The sequence below is a fragment of the Thalassophryne amazonica genome, chromosome 5, assembly GCF_902500255.1.
Source record: "Thalassophryne amazonica chromosome 5, fThaAma1.1, whole genome shotgun sequence".
In the NCBI taxonomy this organism is placed as follows: domain Eukaryota; kingdom Metazoa; phylum Chordata; class Actinopteri; order Batrachoidiformes; family Batrachoididae; genus Thalassophryne; species Thalassophryne amazonica.
The window spans coordinates 57,337,548-57,356,194 of record NC_047107.1 but is presented as its reverse complement, the minus strand read 5'-3'; the positions used below and the strand labels follow the sequence as shown (position 1 = coordinate 57,356,194).

Below are 18,647 nucleotides of genomic sequence, written 5' to 3'. Positions count from 1 at the left end.
TACTCGCTTATTGACCCATCAGCTCAGGTGTCAAATTGACACCCGCCAAATTGTACAAATAAAAAAATAGTTCAGGTACTTTGACATCTGACCCAACTGAAATTAATTGTTTGTAAATCATTTCATGTCACTTTTTACACATCAGAGTTACCTCCCAACTCTTAAAAAAAAAAAAAATGCAGCAATTCCTTGATGACCTAGAAATCCCTGCAGTATATTTTAAAAACAGTAGAAGTTGATTTTATCTTCAATTTAAATCGTTAGTTAGGCAAATACCCTGGCCCTGATGGATTCCTTCTGATTATTTGAGAACTGTCATATGAATTTAGCCCCATTACTTTTGTCAGTTTTTGAGGCATCATTGGAACAGGGTTCTCTCCCCACAACTTTGAGACAGGCCTTCATTTCATTACTGCTCAAGGAAGGAAAAGATCCAATTTCCTGTGCTTCTGATAGATCTGTTAGTTTCCTTAATTTGGATGTGAAAATTTTGGCCAAGGTGTTAGCATCCCTTATAGATGGAATCCTCCTCCTTTTATTATATCAAATGAACAGACTGGTTTTATCAAAGGAAGGCATTCCTTTTTATCTGAGGCCATCAAATATGGCCATCGGATATTATGAAGACTTTGCACCCGTCCGTCTGTCCGTGCTCAGCATAAGTCCAGTCCTATTACTGCCAAAGTCATCATTTTCACAGGGAACATTCTTGAGACACAGACCTTGGGCAAATTCAGAGAGGGCTAACCTTGACCTATTTTAAGAGGATAAAAAGTCACATTCTGTTTTTATTCTGTTCCTCTTTTTTTTTTTTTTCTTCTTCTTTTTTTTTTAGGGCCGGTGGTGATAGTTAATCAAAGTAGGGCGGCACCGTGACGTCAGTGGGTGGTCTAGCTAGCTGCAAACTCTTTTGTTTGTGTGTAAATATAATCTCTTTGTCATATATTATATACAGTGGCTTGCAAAAAGTATTCATACCCCATGGTATAATCACGCATTTTAATTTGTTTATGGCATTTCAAATACAAAACATAAATCAGGCTTCTCAATGTAAAAATTTCTAGAATTATCTTCCTTAGACTCAAACTGAAAATAAATCCCTACAACTTCATAGAAATTAATTAAAAATATAAAAGCCAAGATTATGGGTTTCAGAAGTAATCGGCCCCTTTGTTATAATACCTGAAAATAATCAGTGTAATTGGCAGTTTTCTTCAGACAATTCAGGGGATGGAATATGTCTTGAATTTCATTTACATCAGTTATGAAGAAACAGTACGGCACTCTATGGTAAATCTGTGTACACAGTTCTTATAAACTGAGTGACTGTGCAAGAAGGAGAAGAGTGAGGAAAGACACCCAGACAACCCAGAAGAAGTTACAGGCTTCTGTGGCTGTGATTGGAGAAATTGTGCATAATGCATGTTTTACATTCTGTATCCCGTTATACAGCTTCATGATGAAGTGGTATAGAGTAGGGTTTTCTTTCACCAAAACATTAAATCTAGGCTTGCATCTCAGATGTACCTTCTGAGAAATTGTAGCTGAACTTTCAGGTCTTCTTTTGAACAAAACCCTCCTCTATTTGTATACCACTGAATCTTGATCCAAATTCTGGATCAAGTTTCACTTTATATACACTTTGAAGGATTACTGTTAGCAGGATTATGTCAAAACTGCCACACAGATTTTGACGGAAATTTTAATACAGATACATATTAGGCCATGGAAGACTCCATTAAATTTTGGAGGTGATCTGGATCTGGTTTCACATCCACATTTTATATAGCCTTTGAAGTATTACGTCAAAAGTGGTAAGATCACGTTGTCTGAACACTACAAGCTGGGACTCAGGCCTGCGCTCCTGTACGTAACCAGATTTTGTATTACATTGCTGACTGGGGAGAGGAAGTGGCAGTAATCTGCATCAGATGCCGACACGTTTGTGTAGGACCTGTTCAAATACTAGAGGCGTTTTTCTTTTTTTCATTTCAATAATCTCTATCTGCACTGTTAGAGGTAATGTGGACTGATTGTGGCCATTGCTGTTTCATTTTGCTTACTGTTCAGTACTTTCTCATTGTTAATACCCCGTTGGTTGTCTGGATCAGCAGTTTCAGTTAAATATATCATATAGCAGACAAACAGTGATATTTGAGAAGTGAAATGATGAAGCCAATGATTTCTAAACGAAAATCATGGAAATCATCAGGGGTGCCCAAACTTTGTATACAAGGGTAGGTGTGTGTGTGTGTATGCATGTGTGTGTGTATATATATATATATATAGTAATTTTTAGTGCTTTCTTCCATGTGTCACTGAAATAATAGTCTTAATGAGATGCATTTTACTGATTTTGTTGTTTATTGTCTCTTTCACGCCTTTGATGCTTAAGGTGGCCTAGTGTTTGTATCGCCCTTTTTTTTGTCAATATGGGACCATGCCCACATTGTAATACTAATAGAAAAGTACACACGGCCAGTGGTGGGCACAGGTAACCAAAAAATTTACTTCGATAATCAGATAACTGAAAAGTTATGTTTGATAAAGATAAAACGATAAACAACCCAAAAATGTATCGGAAGTTATGATAAATTCCAGTATTGTCTCCGGTACACTTGCAACTGCTAACAAGCTGATTTTGAGTTTTAACACCACGATCGCTTCGGAAGTATCAAAAGCGACGAAGACCCAAACAATGAGTCAGCACTTCTGTCTTTGAGCATCTTGCCCCCTGCTGGAAGCTCCAGAGTTCTACATGGCTTCCAGCACAATCGCAGCTGAGAGGAGCCACAAAGCTCAACTTTTGACTCAGTCACAACGCTGCCGTCAGGCAGAGGTCTTGGAAAATAAAGCAGTGCTGACTTATGGTTTGGTGAAAATAAAATGAATACTGATAGAATAACTCCATTAATGTCAATTCTGTCATTTGTGCAAAGTTAGATATAACATATCTTTTAATGTTGAATAATACACTAATTCTGAAGTTTTGTAACAAACACAGACAGATGGCATTCTGGGTAAAATGTACCTCCGCTAACATTGATTGGTTGACTGTAAACCAACACGTTAATGTGAGGTGTGTCGTGTGTTGGTGTTTACAGATAAATGTGCTTTTGTAAAATATGCCATTTTTTAAGTTGTAATTGGATAACCGTCTGATATAACCAGTGTCAAAATAAATAGAACACTGCCATGATCTACTGGTGCCAGTGCGAGTTTTAGCCCTTTATCAGATGATTTTTCATTTGCGCGAGAATTTTTTGGATCGCACCGAGTTTCAGGTTAATCACGCGTCCTGCATCGTTTCATATACATGGACTAAGGAGCTGCGTTTAACATCTCACGACCACCTCCTGATCGCTGATCGTGTGTTCAGATGAAAATCAAACCTGTTTGAAATTCTGGTCAGCCGTTGTGAGGGTATCCCGCTGCTGAAGTGGTACAAGCATCCATCCTCTCGCACTGTGCATGTGCAAACACACCGCAGACCTGTCTTGTAAATGTTTTTTTGTTGCTGTTTTTTAATTTTGATGTCTCCCATCGAGAGTTTTTGTGAATTAAGTTTGAAAAAAAAAAAAGCTTCTGTTTACGTTTTGCTTCTGGAAACACGAGTCCGACGTGGTTTTTGAACGTACGTGTGTGAGAACATAAATCGGGTGCTCTGAACTTTTACACCGTGCGGTTCTGTGGTACAGTTTGAGCTGGAACCAAGTACAGTGATTGAAAATAGCAGCCCAGCTTCAGGGCTAATACTGCCATGAATACTACTGGCCAGTAGATGGCAGTAGAGACCTTGAAAACGTGCCAAAACAAAATTCCAGATAATCTGTATCTGCTACATTTAAGATGTGTGGAATTTAATAAACTCAAACACAATAACAACGTCTATAAACCCAGAGAATATATTCACGAGAGTTTAGGCACTAGAGTTTAATGCTGTTGTCCGCGGAGCCTGATCAGTGTCTGAAATGCATTTCTCATGTCCGTGAACGTACTGTTGATACCTATAATGCACCTGTACACAGCATGTCCCACACTAAAAACCTTAAAAATTAGCGCATTACTTTAAAACTAGAACATATATCTGATATTTTCACTTGATAAAACTTCAGACATGACGTTATTTAAATAACTTGTCTGAAATTAGCTTGGTTAAAATTGGAACCATAAGTTAAAAATGTATGCCTCTGGATACTTGGGTGATATTGCCCACGTATTAGTATAGGGTTAAATAATTTGTTTGTTTTGTTTTTGTTTTTGGTGGCCAGTTCTCCTTTGCCTACAGAGGATAGAGCGGTTTCTTCGAGAAGCAGCTCTCGGTCTGTTTGCAGAGAATAGAACTACACATCTGCTACAAAACATTTAACAGGTAGGTGCTCAGCTGAAATTCATAAGTGTTTGTAGCTGTTCAGCTTTGTTTACCACGTTAACGGTCTAAAATGATCGGACAGAAAATTTATTGGAAGATAATTAGTCCGATAATGGTTTTCAAAGTTATTTGAAAAGTATAATCCGATATGATTATCAATATCATCAATATTATCGTTATCGGATTATCGGAACTGTGCCCACCCTGCATATGGCATACTGTTGTAATATGGGAAGTCCCATTACATTCACAATCATGGAATGTGAAGGGCATGAATGGCCCTGTAAAGAGTCTAGGATCCTAACAGTCTTAAAAAACTATGGATAGGTCACATCTATCACTCAAATTTTTATTCCAGAGCAAGAGGAGTTGCAATTTTAATTAGTAAAAAAAAATCAATTTCTCACTTTCTAAAATGATTACAGACACAAATGGAATATATTTAATTATTGTAGGGGCTACCCCGTACAATCCTGTTGTTCTGGTGAATGTCTATACTCATTTTCATAATGCCCAAATGATCCCCATTTAAACACATACCTTCCGATTTGTGGTGGTAATCTAAATTGCGTTATTGATCCTGTAATTGATAGCTCTGCCTCCACCATAAAAACACCCTCTGCTATGTCCTAATCTTTTTCAGACTTTATGACCCCAAATAGATACATTGATTTTTTGTTCATGGCTCTTTAATTTCAAAAATTCATAATTCTGAATATCTTCCAGTTGTTATCTCAGATCATGCTCTTTTTGCTCTTGATATTACCTTGTCCCCTGATCATACATCTCGACCCCCTTGCTACTTGCTGACTCTACCTTCTGAGAGTATATTTCCTCTTCTATCGATAACTTTAGAATTACTAATAAATATGATGCCATCTTGAATACTTTATTAGGGAAACTCTAAAGGCTTGTCTTGGAGGCCAAGTGATTTCTTAATCCTCTCACCTGTCCAGGTCCAGGAGAGCTAGACAAAAAGACCTTACTACACAAATTTTAAAACTTGACCATCAGTATGCCCAGAAACCTTCCCCGGAAGTTTATAAGCATGTCTGGATTTGCAACTTGAGTTCGGCTTGAGTTTAACTTGATCTCGACGAGGGAAGCTGAGCAGTTGTTGTTACACTCTCATGGTAACTATTATGCATGAATATGGTGATAAAGCTACTCGCTTATTGACCCATCAGCTCAGGTGTCAAATTGACACCCGCCAATTGTACAAATAAAAAAATAGTTCAGGTACTTTGACATCTGACCCAACTGAAATTAATTGTTTGTAAATCATTTCATGTCACTTTTTACACATCAGAGTTACCTCCCAACTCTTAAAAAAAAAAAATGCAGCAATTCCTTGATGACCTAGAAATCCCTGCAGTATATTTTAAAAACAGTAGAAGTTGATTTTATCTTCAATTTAAATCGTTAGTTAGGCAAATACCCTGGCCCTGATGGATTCCTTCTGATTATTTGAGAACTGTCATATGAATTTAGCCCCATTACTTTTGTCAGTTTTTGAGGCATCATTGGAACAGGGTTCTCTCCCCACAACTTTGAGACAGGCCTTCATTTCATTACTGCTCAAGGAAGGAAAAGATCCAATTTCCTGTGCTTCTGATAGATCTGTTAGTTTCCTTAATTTGGATGTGAAAATTTTGGCCAAGGTGTTAGCATCCCTTATAGATGGAATCCCTCCTCCTTTTATTATATCAAATGAACAGACTGGTTTTATCAAAGGAAGGCATTCCTTTTTATCTGAGGCCATCAAATATGGCCATCGGATATTATGAAGACTTTGCACCCGTCCGTCTGTCCGTGCTCAGCATAAGTCCAGTCCTATTACTGCCAAAGTCATCATTTTCACAGGGAACATTCTTGAGACACAGACCTTGGGCAAATTCAGAGAGGGCTAACCTTGACCTATTTTAAGAGGATAAAAAGTCACATTCTGTTTTTATTCTGTTCCTCTTTTTTTTTTTCTTCTTCTTCTTTTTTTTTTAGGGCCGGTGGTGATAGTTAATCAAAGTAGGGCGGCACCGTGACGTCAGTGGGTGGTCTAGCTAGCTGCAAACTCTTTTGTTTGTGTGTAAATATAATCTCTTTGTCATATATTATATACAGTGGCTTGCAAAAGTATTCATACCCCATGGTATAATCACGCATTTTAATTTGTTTATGGCATTTCAAATACAAAACATAAATCAGGCTTCTCAATGTAAAAATTTCTAGAATTATCTTCCTTAGACTCAAACTGAAAATAAATCCCTACAACTTCATAGAAATTAATTAAAAATATAAAAGCCAAGATTATGGGTTTCAGAAGTAATCGGCCCCTTTGTTATAATACCTGAAAATAATCAGTGTAATTGGCAGTTTTCTTCAGACAATTCAGGGGATGGAATATGTCTTGAATTTCATTTACATCAGTTATGAAGAAACAGTACGGCACTCTATGGTAAATCTGTGTACACAGTTCTTATAAACTGAGTGACTGTGCAAGAAGGAGAAGAGTGAGGAAAGACACCCAGACAACCCAGAAGAAGTTACAGGCTTCTGTGGCTGTGATTGGAGAAATTGTGCATAATGCATGTTTTACATTCTGTATCCCGTTATACAGCTTCATGATGAAGTGGTATAGAGTAGGGTTTTCTTTCACCAAAACATTAAATCTAGGCTTGCATCTCAGATGTACCTTCTGAGAAATTGTAGCTGAACTTTCAGGTCTTCTTTTGAACAAAACCCTCCTCTATTCGTATACCACTGAATCTTGATCCAAATTCTGGATCAAGTTTCACTTTATATACACTTTGAAGGATTACTGTTAGCAGGATTATGTCAAAACTGCCACACAGATTTTGACGGAAATTTTAATACAGATACATATTAGGCCATGGAAGACTCCATTAAATTTTGGAGGTGATCTGGATCTGGTTTCACATCCACATTTTATATAGCCTTTGAAGTATTACGTCAAAACTACTTCATGGATTCTCACCAAATTTCAACACAGATATTAGGACATGGAAAACTCCACTGAATTTTGGAGGTGATCCAGATCTGGATTCTGGATCAAGATTCATATTATGTAGGCTTTGAATTATTACGTCAAAGCTACTCCATGGATTTTCCCCACATTTTCACCATGGACATATATTAGGCCATGGAAGACTCCATTAAATTTTGGAGATGATCCAAATCCGGATTCTGGATCAACATTTCATATATACGCTTTAAAGGATTATGTCAAAACTACTTCATGGATTCTCACCAAATTTCAACACAGAGAGATATTAGGGCATAGAAGATTCCACTGAATTTTGGAGGTTATCCAGATCCAGATCTGGATTCTGGATTTCGTCAAAATCTGTGAAGTAGTTCCTTCAAAGCATATATAATGTGAAACATGATCCAGATCTGGATTCTGAATCAAGTTTCACATTATATACGCTTTGAAAGATTTCGTCAAAACTACTTCACGGATTTTGACAAAATTTTTAACACAGATGCATATTAGGCCATGGAAGACTCCGTTAAATTTCGGAGGTGATCCAGAGCGGACTCTGGATTCTGGATCAAGATTTCTCTTTATATACGCTTTGAAGGATTACGTCAAAACTACTTCACAGATTCTCACCAAATTTTCACCATGTATACGTATTAGGCCATAGAAGACACCATTAAATTTTGGAGGTGATCTGGATTCTGGATCAAGTTTCATTTTATATTGTCTTTGAAAGATTACGTCAAAACTACTTCATGGATTCTCACCAAAGTTTCACCACAGATACATATTAGGCCATGAAAGACTCCATTAAATTTTGGAGGTGATCTGAATTGATTCGGATCAAGATTTCACTTTATATAGGCTTTGAGGGATTCCTTCAAAGCTACTTCACAGATTCTCGCCAAATTTGCACCACAGATAGATATTAGGGGATGGAAGTCTCAATTAAATTTTGGATGTGATCCAGATTGGTGGGTTTCAGAAATCTCTGATTGCTCTTGTTTATTTATTATTTCATATAGCCTATGATTAGTATGTTGGGATTGGATGTTCATGAATGTTCGGGTTGTAGCACATATTTGATTTTACTTTAACTGCGCATGTAGTTTTGAAAATGATGTGCTAGTGTTTTGTCTTTTGTTGAAAAAAATTAAAAATGTTACACAAAAGACATTAAGCGTGGGAGAAATCTGTGCAGATGACTCAATGGAAAGAGGACAGCTACAAAATGCATTTATATCTGGAGCACAGTTTTCTTAGGAAGGGTTCATGCCTGCAATGGGAATAAATGTGACCTGAAAAGGTCTGATAAAGCCGGAACCACTGGTTGGTGTTCTTTCAAAGTAGGGAAAAATGTGCGGCCTTAGAATTACAATGAAATGTCAGCAAAACGTCCCAGACGCACAGAGGAAAAGGACAGGTAAGTCCTTCTCTGTACATCATTTATTATTTGAGGCATCATTGGAACAGGGTTCTCTCCCCACAACTTTGAGACAGGCCTTCATTTCATTACTGATGAAATGAAGGCACTGCTCCACTGTTGTTGGTGGTGGTGTTGGTGTGTGCGTGTTCGGTTCGAGGTGGGTGAATGATTGAGGTTGGATGCAGACACATCTTTTCTACTAGATTCACTTTTCATCATCACAAAGCATAATATCAAATTTCTAGTTATTGCCACTTACACACATGTGCACCCCCTGCCTTATAGACGTGTCAACTAAGAGAAGATTCTGGGTGTTTTCAGCAGTTACAAGCAGATAATAAATAAAGTGTTGGGCTCAGGCACATAATAATCCTGACATACTATACTAGTCAAACCTTTGGACACACTTTCCCATTAAATGGGAAAGTGTGTCCAAACTTTTGACCTGCAAGGCTTTTATGTCCCCTCCCTTTATCATCTGCTTCAAATTAATTTGGGTCAAACCCGTCAGGCTGATCACCAACTTTGTCTTCTCTGTTAGTTTCTGAAGTGTCTGTCTCATACGAGCTTTCAGACAATGACAGAATTACGTTGCCATAGTTTTCTTCAGAGTTGCTTGTGGGTGTGTCATTGTTTGCCTGTACTGAGTGGCTTGAGGCCAGTACAGCGACATCACACAAAGATCATGCATTTCAGCTGTATTTTTGCCTTGCAAGGCCAAGCAGTACTGCTACATGGGTAATATTTTACCAAAATAATGTGTGCTACAATCACACCTCGGTCATTCAATTTTTTTTCTCAGCAGCAAAAAATGCATACTATCAAGCTATCACTATTAATGTGTATCAGTGACCAAAAAAGTCAGTTGCACTTTAAGTTTGCAGTTTAAATCATTTGGTACACCAGAGGTTTAGTCGTGGTGTTGAGTTCCGAATGAACTTGGTGACAGACTTTACACAATACATTTCTATTCATATGGTATATTAGCAAAAGGTTGTCATTAAAGCTCTGGTCCTAATAAATTTTTCAGGTATTTAAATTTCCCATGTGTTTGTCTTGTAGGAGTTCAACCTCATTGACCGACGAGAACTTGCCCCTCTGCAGGACTTAATTGAGAAGCTCGGATCCAAGGACAGATAGATATATGATCACATTTCTACATTCAACGTTTGGTTTCTCCCCTTGTCACGCTCTGACTGCTACCTCTTACTTCATGTCTCAAACTTTAAAATTTGTGCCTTGTTTTTCATTTGTCACCAATTTTTTGTGCTGTACTTTTCCTTTCATCCCTTGTCTTTTGTTGAGCCATTTTAAACCATTTTCATCACACGAGATGAGATATCTAGTGTGCTTGGATATTGTTTCACAAAACTGTGGTTGAATTTCATTGGACCAAGAACATTTGGAAGTTAAGAAAAAAACATATTTCCCTCCGCATGTAAAAGTTGCTGTATAGTTTGAGCATTTTCCTTTTTCGTCATGGATAAGAAATTTAGTTTGCTGTTGTGTTAATTGACTACAAGCCCCAATCCAAGATTTTGTTGAACAACTTTTCAGGTTATGGTGCAGGCGTGCAATAATACAGTATGTGGCTTTACTGCATTAGCTGGGTTTTGGTCTGTAGCTGCTCATATATCTGATATTCAGCTTTTATAATATTTTGTTTTTACATGTGGGTTCAACTAATTTAGAACAGACTATGATGACATTTTGCTTATTAAGAGAGGAGCATGAGATCCCCCTGTTGGTGTGCCCCCCCCCCCCCCCCCCAAAAAAAAAAAAACACTCCAAGTGCATTTCTGTAGTTTCATGGCAATTATAAGATTGCCTTTTTTTGGCTGAGTTTTTATTTTATTTTTTTGCATATGATTGAATAGTTGAATTTGTTAGCTTATGCGCCTGGTAAAGATTTTTTTTTAAATTCAGGCATGTTTTTCAAAATTATAGATGTGATGCTTTTAATCTGTTTTGGAATTGGTTTTATAGAAAAAACAAAAATGCATGTGACTGGGAAATGCAGTCTTGTGAATTTGTTTTGCTGTCGTCTTAGTGAATTAAGTTTTGGGTTAATTGCACTGGTCAAAAAAAAATATTCTTGCATGGACTTTGAGAACTGATTTGGGGTAATTTTGGGGTGCTGAATCCCAATCTGAGCTTAGATTTCCTCTATCACATCATGTTTTTTTGCAATCGGTATGTTCCGTATTGATGGATTATGCAAAGGTTGCTCATTCACTCACGAGTTTGACACCACTAATCATGCACAAAAGCAGCTTCAGAAGCATAGTTTTGAAACCAGGTTTGCGAAATGTGAACAAAGAGCCGTAATATCATTTATGGCGCCAAATAGGTGTGCAAGACTGCAGGTTTTGCTTCAGTGCTTGATAGGTGAAATATGTTTTCATATCTCAAAAATGTGATGTGATTAGCAAAAACTAACACCAGATTCTGATTCAGTGCCCCCGAATTTCCCAGAATCCATTGGAAAAACTCCATGCAAGAGAAATCATGTTGACCAGTGTTATTTGTCTCACTCTGGATAATTGTTACTTCACTGTTAGTCACCCCTCACCCCCAAATTGAGTGCAGAGCTGAATAATAGCTATTTCCCCCATGCCTAAGAATGAGTCGTTTGTGTATATATATCTATTTTATATATAGATTTATTATTGTTGCATATATAGTTACCAAGTTTTTCCTGTGTTTAATTCTGGCTAAGACAGCGGGGCTGTGTGCGTGCGTGCGTGTGTGCGTGCGAGCCTGTGAGCAAACATTTCACAAAGTGATGCAGGTTGGATTTTCTTCCCTTACATTTTGTAAGGTTCATTTGGCAGGCTTTGATCAAGAGACTTTGCTTGTCTTGTACTTTATGCTAGACACAGAATTCACATCAGACAATCATGGATAATGTAATCAATCGACAAAACTGGCAAATTGCATAATGCTCTCCATGAACCAACAAATGCAACTAATTACATTTTCTCATGTACCAGTTTTTAAGGGAGGGTGTTTTCATGCAATACAAAGACACAGTCCCTGTACAAAGCATACTTTAGCTTTTCATTGTTGTTATTTTTTTTGCTAAAAGGTTAAACATACCAGGCTACTTGACACAGAAAAAACACTTTTAAAATTTAAAGCAAAAGTGACAACAAATTGCCACAGCATAGATGAAAATGAATGTAAAATAGCAGGCAGAGATACTCTCATCCTTTAATATGACGCTGCATCACTTGTGCGGTTGCTGAGCTTGAGATGAGTGGGAGGGTAGCATGGGGGTGGGGGGTGCTTTTCCAAGTCAATTTGAGTCAGGTCACAGTAATCTTTATGAAATGGGAACACTGTGGTACAGTGTGGTAGATCTTATTCAAGCAGTACATCCTTAAAGGTGTTATGAATTATATTTTACACCTTAATAAAGTTGTCACAAAGTATTATCCATGAAAATATTTAGATGTTTAATGGTGTCCTGGCCGAGCCTGAAGCAGCACTCCCTTTGTGGTCTGAGCTTCTTTGTCCTCAATTTACATTCTCACTCTTGCCATGTTTGTATGTTTAGTGCAAATAACACAAGATGGCAAAGACTATCCAGAAATACTTGCAAAAATTACATTGGGAGGCTAAAAATGCCTCTGACCAAGAACGTGGTTGGACTCCACATACAGCTCACGTTTCCCACATATAAAGCGTTTACAACTGTTTTGAGTCCAACTGCTGATCATTATGTTCAGTGCCGAGGGTGGAGGAGAGAGGTATGAAGGCCAAGAAGGGAAGCTTTGTTTGCTTTCTGAAGTCTGGTGTCAGTGTGACATCCAGTAGCAGAAAAACCATTCATACCACATTTTCTAAAAACTGAGTGTGACTGCAGTAGAATAGCGAGGGAAGACCTGAATGACAACTCTGAAGGTGTTTAAACTATGACTGAAGATACTGAATTGTTTGTCACTTCACAAGTCACAGCTTTAGCTGGAGTTATTGTTTGAAACAAGACATAAAATCTACGCTTGAGGTTTCCAGTAGGCACATGGAAGACTGAAGCTTAGAGTTCATGTTCTTATTAACAGCTGTATTTAATGCAGATGGTGTTGTAGAGATTTGTTGTCACTTTGAGGTGCAAGAGTACCATATGTTCCCTCCATCACAATAATCTATGAATCATACTAAGGTTAATTCTGTTAAATTTATTTATGTAGTGTGCAAGATTATAAAAAGTCACCACAAAGCACTTTGGTGACCATGGTTTGGGGGGGGGGGGGGGGGTGCGGGGGATAATTCTAATTTTGTTAGCGACCTGTTATGTTGGTGGAGGTATGTGGATGTCTTTCCATAGATCCATGAACCTTACAGTATATAGACACTGTACCTGGAACCATGCTATGTAAAATAATGTTTTCGTTCTTCGTGATTTTTTTTTTTTTTTTTTTGGTTGGTTGGTAATTAGTCATATGCAAAGAAGTCAGGCACAGATCTGTTGTCAGTTTTACAAGACCACATTATTTTGATATTTGTGTTTTATTTCTTTCAAGTCTGTTTTAAAGTGTTTGTATGGAGTTACATTTCATAAATCAATTGTAGGCTTTAGTTTTAGAATTAATAAGCAACAAGGGCTTTGAAACTTTTTTACCAGGAGAAGATGTGTCCAAACATTTGCTGTAAATAAGATCAGTGTTTTATCTGAACAAAACTGTGCCTTACCAAAAAAAAAAAAAAAAAAACTGTTAGAATAGTATTGGTAGATTAAAACCACTGAAATGACATTGCTGTTTTGATTTTCATTTGTGATCTTTGGTTAATGGCTTCTCAGTCCAGTGAAATCTTATTCATATGTTCTGCCTGTCCCTGCTCTGCCCTCAGCTAATTAATTACCTATTAGCCAATCAGAAGTTGGCAGACAGTAACTTGTGATCATGTGGTCACACGTGTGACTAATCGGGCCTATGGTGGACAAAGCTTTCTCAGGATTCAAAGGCCCATTTAGAGGCTGAGCTGACCTGTGCTGCTGACTCCACAAGCAGGATTGTATCATTTATTAAGAAAAAAAAAATCATATCAGTTGTCTTTCTTGTACAAACCAAAGTAAGATGTGGATGGAAAAAATGACATAAATGAAGTTTGATTAATCAGGAAAAGGGTCAATTTGGTGTGAATGGACTTGTAATTTTCAAGTTTAAACTTTTCTTGATTAGTTTTGTATTACAGAAAACAGATTTAGGCTTTATTTTATTTTATTTTATTCTTGTCCCTTTATTATTCAGATGCAAACATTTACATGAAAAGCAGTGTTTTGTAGTCTGGTTGACTTTTCTCTCTATGCATTCAACTAATAAATAGGTCTTTCAATAATTGGATAATGCTAATTTTTTTGTCTTTTTTGTGTATGTCACCACAATGGAGTTGAAATGTTTTAATGCTTTTAATTCAAGAGATTTGTTTGTTTTTGTTTTTTTTGTTTTTTTGTTGTTTTTTTTTAATCGCATTAACCATTTAGGAATTACGGCCATTTGTATACAGTGATCCCATTTCCAAAGCCCATAATGGTGGACAAACTCATGAGGATTATTTTGATTGCAAATCATCACTTTGACAGCCAATGAGAAGGCATGGCGGAAAATGGTTAAGTATGCTTGTTTCAAGAACAGGTTGCCCCTTTAAGACCACCCCTGCCAAGTACCACATGTAATGTGGAGTTGTGTCAGGAAGGATATCTGGCATAAAACCTGTGTCAAATCAACATGCAGATCCATCTCTGATCTGCTGTGGTCACCCTGAGGTGGGGAAAAGCCTAAAGGACAATTGAGAAGTTTTGAGTCTGGCCCAGAAAAAAGTACAGTGTGGTTCTCAATCTTTTGTATTCTCAGAAACCAACATTTCTCAACATTGCACCCAGTGAGTCAAAATTTCACACATTCTTGAGAAATATTAGTTTCTCAGAATGCAAAAGATAGAGAACCATGCCCTGCTTTTACTGGGTCAGGTTCAAAACTCCTAAATCGCCCCTTGTACTTCTTTTGCAGCCAGTCAGGGGTTGGATAATGAACATTTCTATATCACTTAATGTGGCTGGACTAAATTTAGCTCATTAAGAAATATAAATGGTGTGGTACATGTTGCAAGTACTATGCCACAGTGCTGTCTCCACCTCTTGATGGTAACATCTATCTGGCACAGCCAGGAGGAACATGGACATCTCTTTGACCTCCAGCTGCTGGGAACCTCACTGAAAACACTGAAGCACCCATGTGCTGGATGATGCGTATAGAAATGTGCCACATTGCCAAAATGTCGTAGTTGACAAATCCCTCGCAATGCAAGTGATGGTCCACATGTTAGTCTCCCTAAGTAACTGCTCATTTGACACAGCCATTCCAGCATTGTCCAAGGATCCCCCAAACAAACCTGGTACCAAAGACATCTACAGTAGTCATAGTTGTGAAAAGTGTGATGACACGGACCCACAACACGGGGCGTAAATGAATGGTCAATGGAAATACGAAGTAACAATTTAATGTTGTGAAATGTGCACAACGGATACAGATACAATTCAATACTACGGTCAATTATAAAGTTGGTGTCGTGTGGGCAGGCTCGAGGATAGGAGACGCCCGTCCAGAGAAGAGTCGGGACCCACACGATTTCCACCGCCAACGGATCTGGAACACTCCGGAGCCGCCAAGTCCTGAGTCCCCAGGTGGCCACCGTCTCCAGCTGTCAGATCGGATACTGCTGGCAGGAAACAGAAACAGTCAAGAGTGGGTGTGTGTGCACACACCCAGTAAAACAGTCAGCAGATTATTCCTGGTGGAGGGAGAAAACACCACCTCCTTATCTCACTACTTCCTCCGGTTATCCGTGCAGACTCCACTAAACAAGTGTAAGAGTGAAGAGTGGAGAACGCCAACTCTTACCACTCCCTCCAACTCGGCAGTCAGTGGAGAAGCTGCAAACTCAAAAAGTACAATAGCTACCAGCACAGATGTGAAAGACGTCACAATTTAGCGGAGTCAATAATATGGCTGAGTGTCTACCTGAATGGTTTAGACGATTTCTCGGCAGAGATGTGGTGTCTTCTCCCGGCCTTTATGGGTGAGGTGTGGTGAAGGTGATGAGTGACAGCTGTCAATTCCAGTTCCTGGCGGCGACTGCGCCCTCTGGTGCCTGAAGCCCCCCTTCAGGCAGGGCGCCCTCTGGTGGTGGGCCAGCAGTACCTCCTCTTCGGGCAGCCCACACAACAGTCATGACTTGATGTTACTGGTTACCTTTCAAGTCTCACAACCATACATTAAGACGTGTAGCACTAGGACATGAAAGACTCCAGAGGAAGATATTGGCATTTCCAAACACCTCTGTCCAGCAGCCTCATGACTCCAACAGCTCTTACCTCAACTTTCCCCAACATCAAAGACTGAGGACCCAGAGACATAAATGTCACTGCCAAGTTAATTGAATAGACCCACTTCATTACAGAAACTTCACCAAATGCAGAGGCCAATCTCTACAAGTCCAACACATTCATCACATACAGATATGCTTTTGATGGCTGCATAAAGGAAGTTATTAAAAGCCTGGATCTTGGTGTTGATCTTGGATAACTGCAAACGCAGTAACTGTAATTCCTCAGATTCTCAAGTGCTCCCATCAGGGTATCTGTTGATTTTTCAAAAGATCACAGCACATTTGTACAGTCAAAATCCCTCAACTTTTCCTCACCAACGGCAGTTTCTGCCTCTGTACAGCACTCACATTAACTGCATAGGCTGGTTATGGCCCATAATGTCTGGAATAGGCAGTTCTAAAAAAAAAAAAAAAATGAGTGAGTCTGAAAGGACATTATCCTTCCCTGCCCATGGTCCAGCACACTGGTGCTTCAGGCCTTAAGAACCCCAGCAACTGGAAAAGGCCAAGAGGACACTCATGTACAAGGGATGACTGAGAAGTTTTGAGCCTGACCCAGAAAACGTAGGGTGTGGTTTTCCTACTTTTGCATTCTCAGAAACCAACATTTCTCAACATTGCACCCAGTGATTCAAAACTTCACATATTCTTGAGAAATGTTGGTTCCTGAGAATGCAAAAAAAAAAAAAAATGGAGAACCACATCCTACTTGTCCTTGGGTCAAGCTCAAAACTTCTCTCAATTGCCCCTCATATCTATGACCTTTCTCCAGCAGATAGAATAGTTCTCTTGTAGGTTGCAGACAGGCCAGTTGTCAGCCTGGGTGTTTGCTAACCAGAGGTGTGGTTCTGTAGGGTAGTGGATGCTGTGACACTGTAACACATGACACTACAGTACATGCTCCCAGATCTGACCTGGGAGACATAGTGTTGAAGGTAGGTAGCTGGTCTACATGTTTAATTATGACAAAGTCAGAACGACACCAGTTGTCATCATTGTCTTGCCTGGAGCAGGTTAATGAAGCCAAAACCCAAGGCAGATGAAAGTGTTTCAGCAGTAAAAAGTTCCAGATAAACTGGATTCACTGTCCAAGTGTTCACTGGGGTCACCTGCCGGTTAAAAGAATGTACAGCTAAATGCTGTGGTGTTTTGCTGAGAGGATGTAGCAGGTTCAAATACCATTGTGATCCACCATATTCTGTAAAAAAAAAAAAAAAAAAGTTCTACAGTATTATGATGAGTCTGTAATTTTTAATGCTTGCTCTTGTCTGTTCCTAATCTGTTAAAGAAGTGAGCCAGTCTAAAGTGTGCTCAGGATTAATGAAGTTCTTTCTTTGTCATATATATATATATATGTATATATATATATATATATATATATATATATGTGTATAGTTAAAATAATATTTTAATGTTTTATTTCTGTTAGAGTACTATGTCTTAGTGTTGATGGAACATTAGGGTATAGGTCCTCTGGGTTATCACCATATTTGAACATGCAGTCTACATCCTCACAGTATGAGGATGTAGATTCTTTTAAACTGGAAGTTCAGAGACCACTCCTGGAAAAATCTTAGGACAGATGGCATGGAATTTAGAGCCAAAAGGGACTTGATGGTACGCTGCTGTGGTTTGTAAGTTGTCCATTTCAGGTCGGCTCTTGCAAATCTCTTACGTATGTCTTGTCATCTAAAACACTGAAATATAGAGAACCCATATGATTATGACCTTAGACTATAGTTTACTGTCAAACCTTTTGCAGTTTAATTTCAGGGTTGATTTAAACCACTAAAATTAAATGAGGTGCAGATGGATTTTTAAATAGAAATGTAGCTGATAAAATCAAAGATTATTTCTTTGAAACCAAAATTAAAACCACAAAATATATTATGCAAAAAAAAAAAAAAAGTTTTACAATGTGCCACTGTACTGATCAAGTCTGTCATGACTTTTCAAGATGCCTTCCTTGAAATATGAATATGTAGAAAATTAATCAGTTGTTCAAGATTTCACCATATCCTTATTAATCCTTTTTGTTATGATATTAAGCAGGCATACAATTCATTCATTCTCTATACACACTTATTCCAATTAAAGGTCAAGGTGGAACTAGAGCCTGTCCCAGCAGTCACTGTGCAAGAGTTGGGGTACATCTCAGGACAGGCCACCAGTCCATTGCAGGGCTACAAAAAAAAACAAAAAAACAAGCGCATTCAAATTCTCACTCACCTGCGGTCATTTTAAACTTTCTAGTTCACCTAACCGGCATGTTTTTTTATTGGGAGGAAGCTGGAGCACTTGGAGGGAACCCACACAAACCGGAGAGAACATGCAAACCACACAGAAAGGAGGTGAGGCGACAGCGCTCACCATTAAGCTGGCATAGGCATACTTTAATATGGCACAAATTCAAAATGACAAATGAAAATAATGTTTTTGTAAAGAAAATTTGAAGATGA

General features: G+C 38.4%; 1 protein-coding gene across 3 annotated transcripts in view; it reads left to right on the top strand.

The window, feature by feature from the left end:
* The window catches only part of mob1a (MOB kinase activator 1A), a 45,108-nt gene extending 31,555 nt beyond the window's left edge, over positions 1-13,553 (top strand). For 2 of the 3 annotated variants that reach the window (XM_034170350.1, XM_034170351.1), the window contains exon 6: positions 9,859-13,553. In XM_034170350.1, coding sequence (XP_034026241.1) covers positions 9,859-9,936 — 78 coding nt within the window. In that variant the 3' untranslated portion in view covers positions 9,937-13,553. The remainder of the gene's footprint in view (positions 1-9,858) is intronic. The other variant, XR_004560755.1, reaches the window with a different exon arrangement.
* The last annotated feature ends 5,094 nt before the right edge of the window (positions 13,554-18,647 follow it).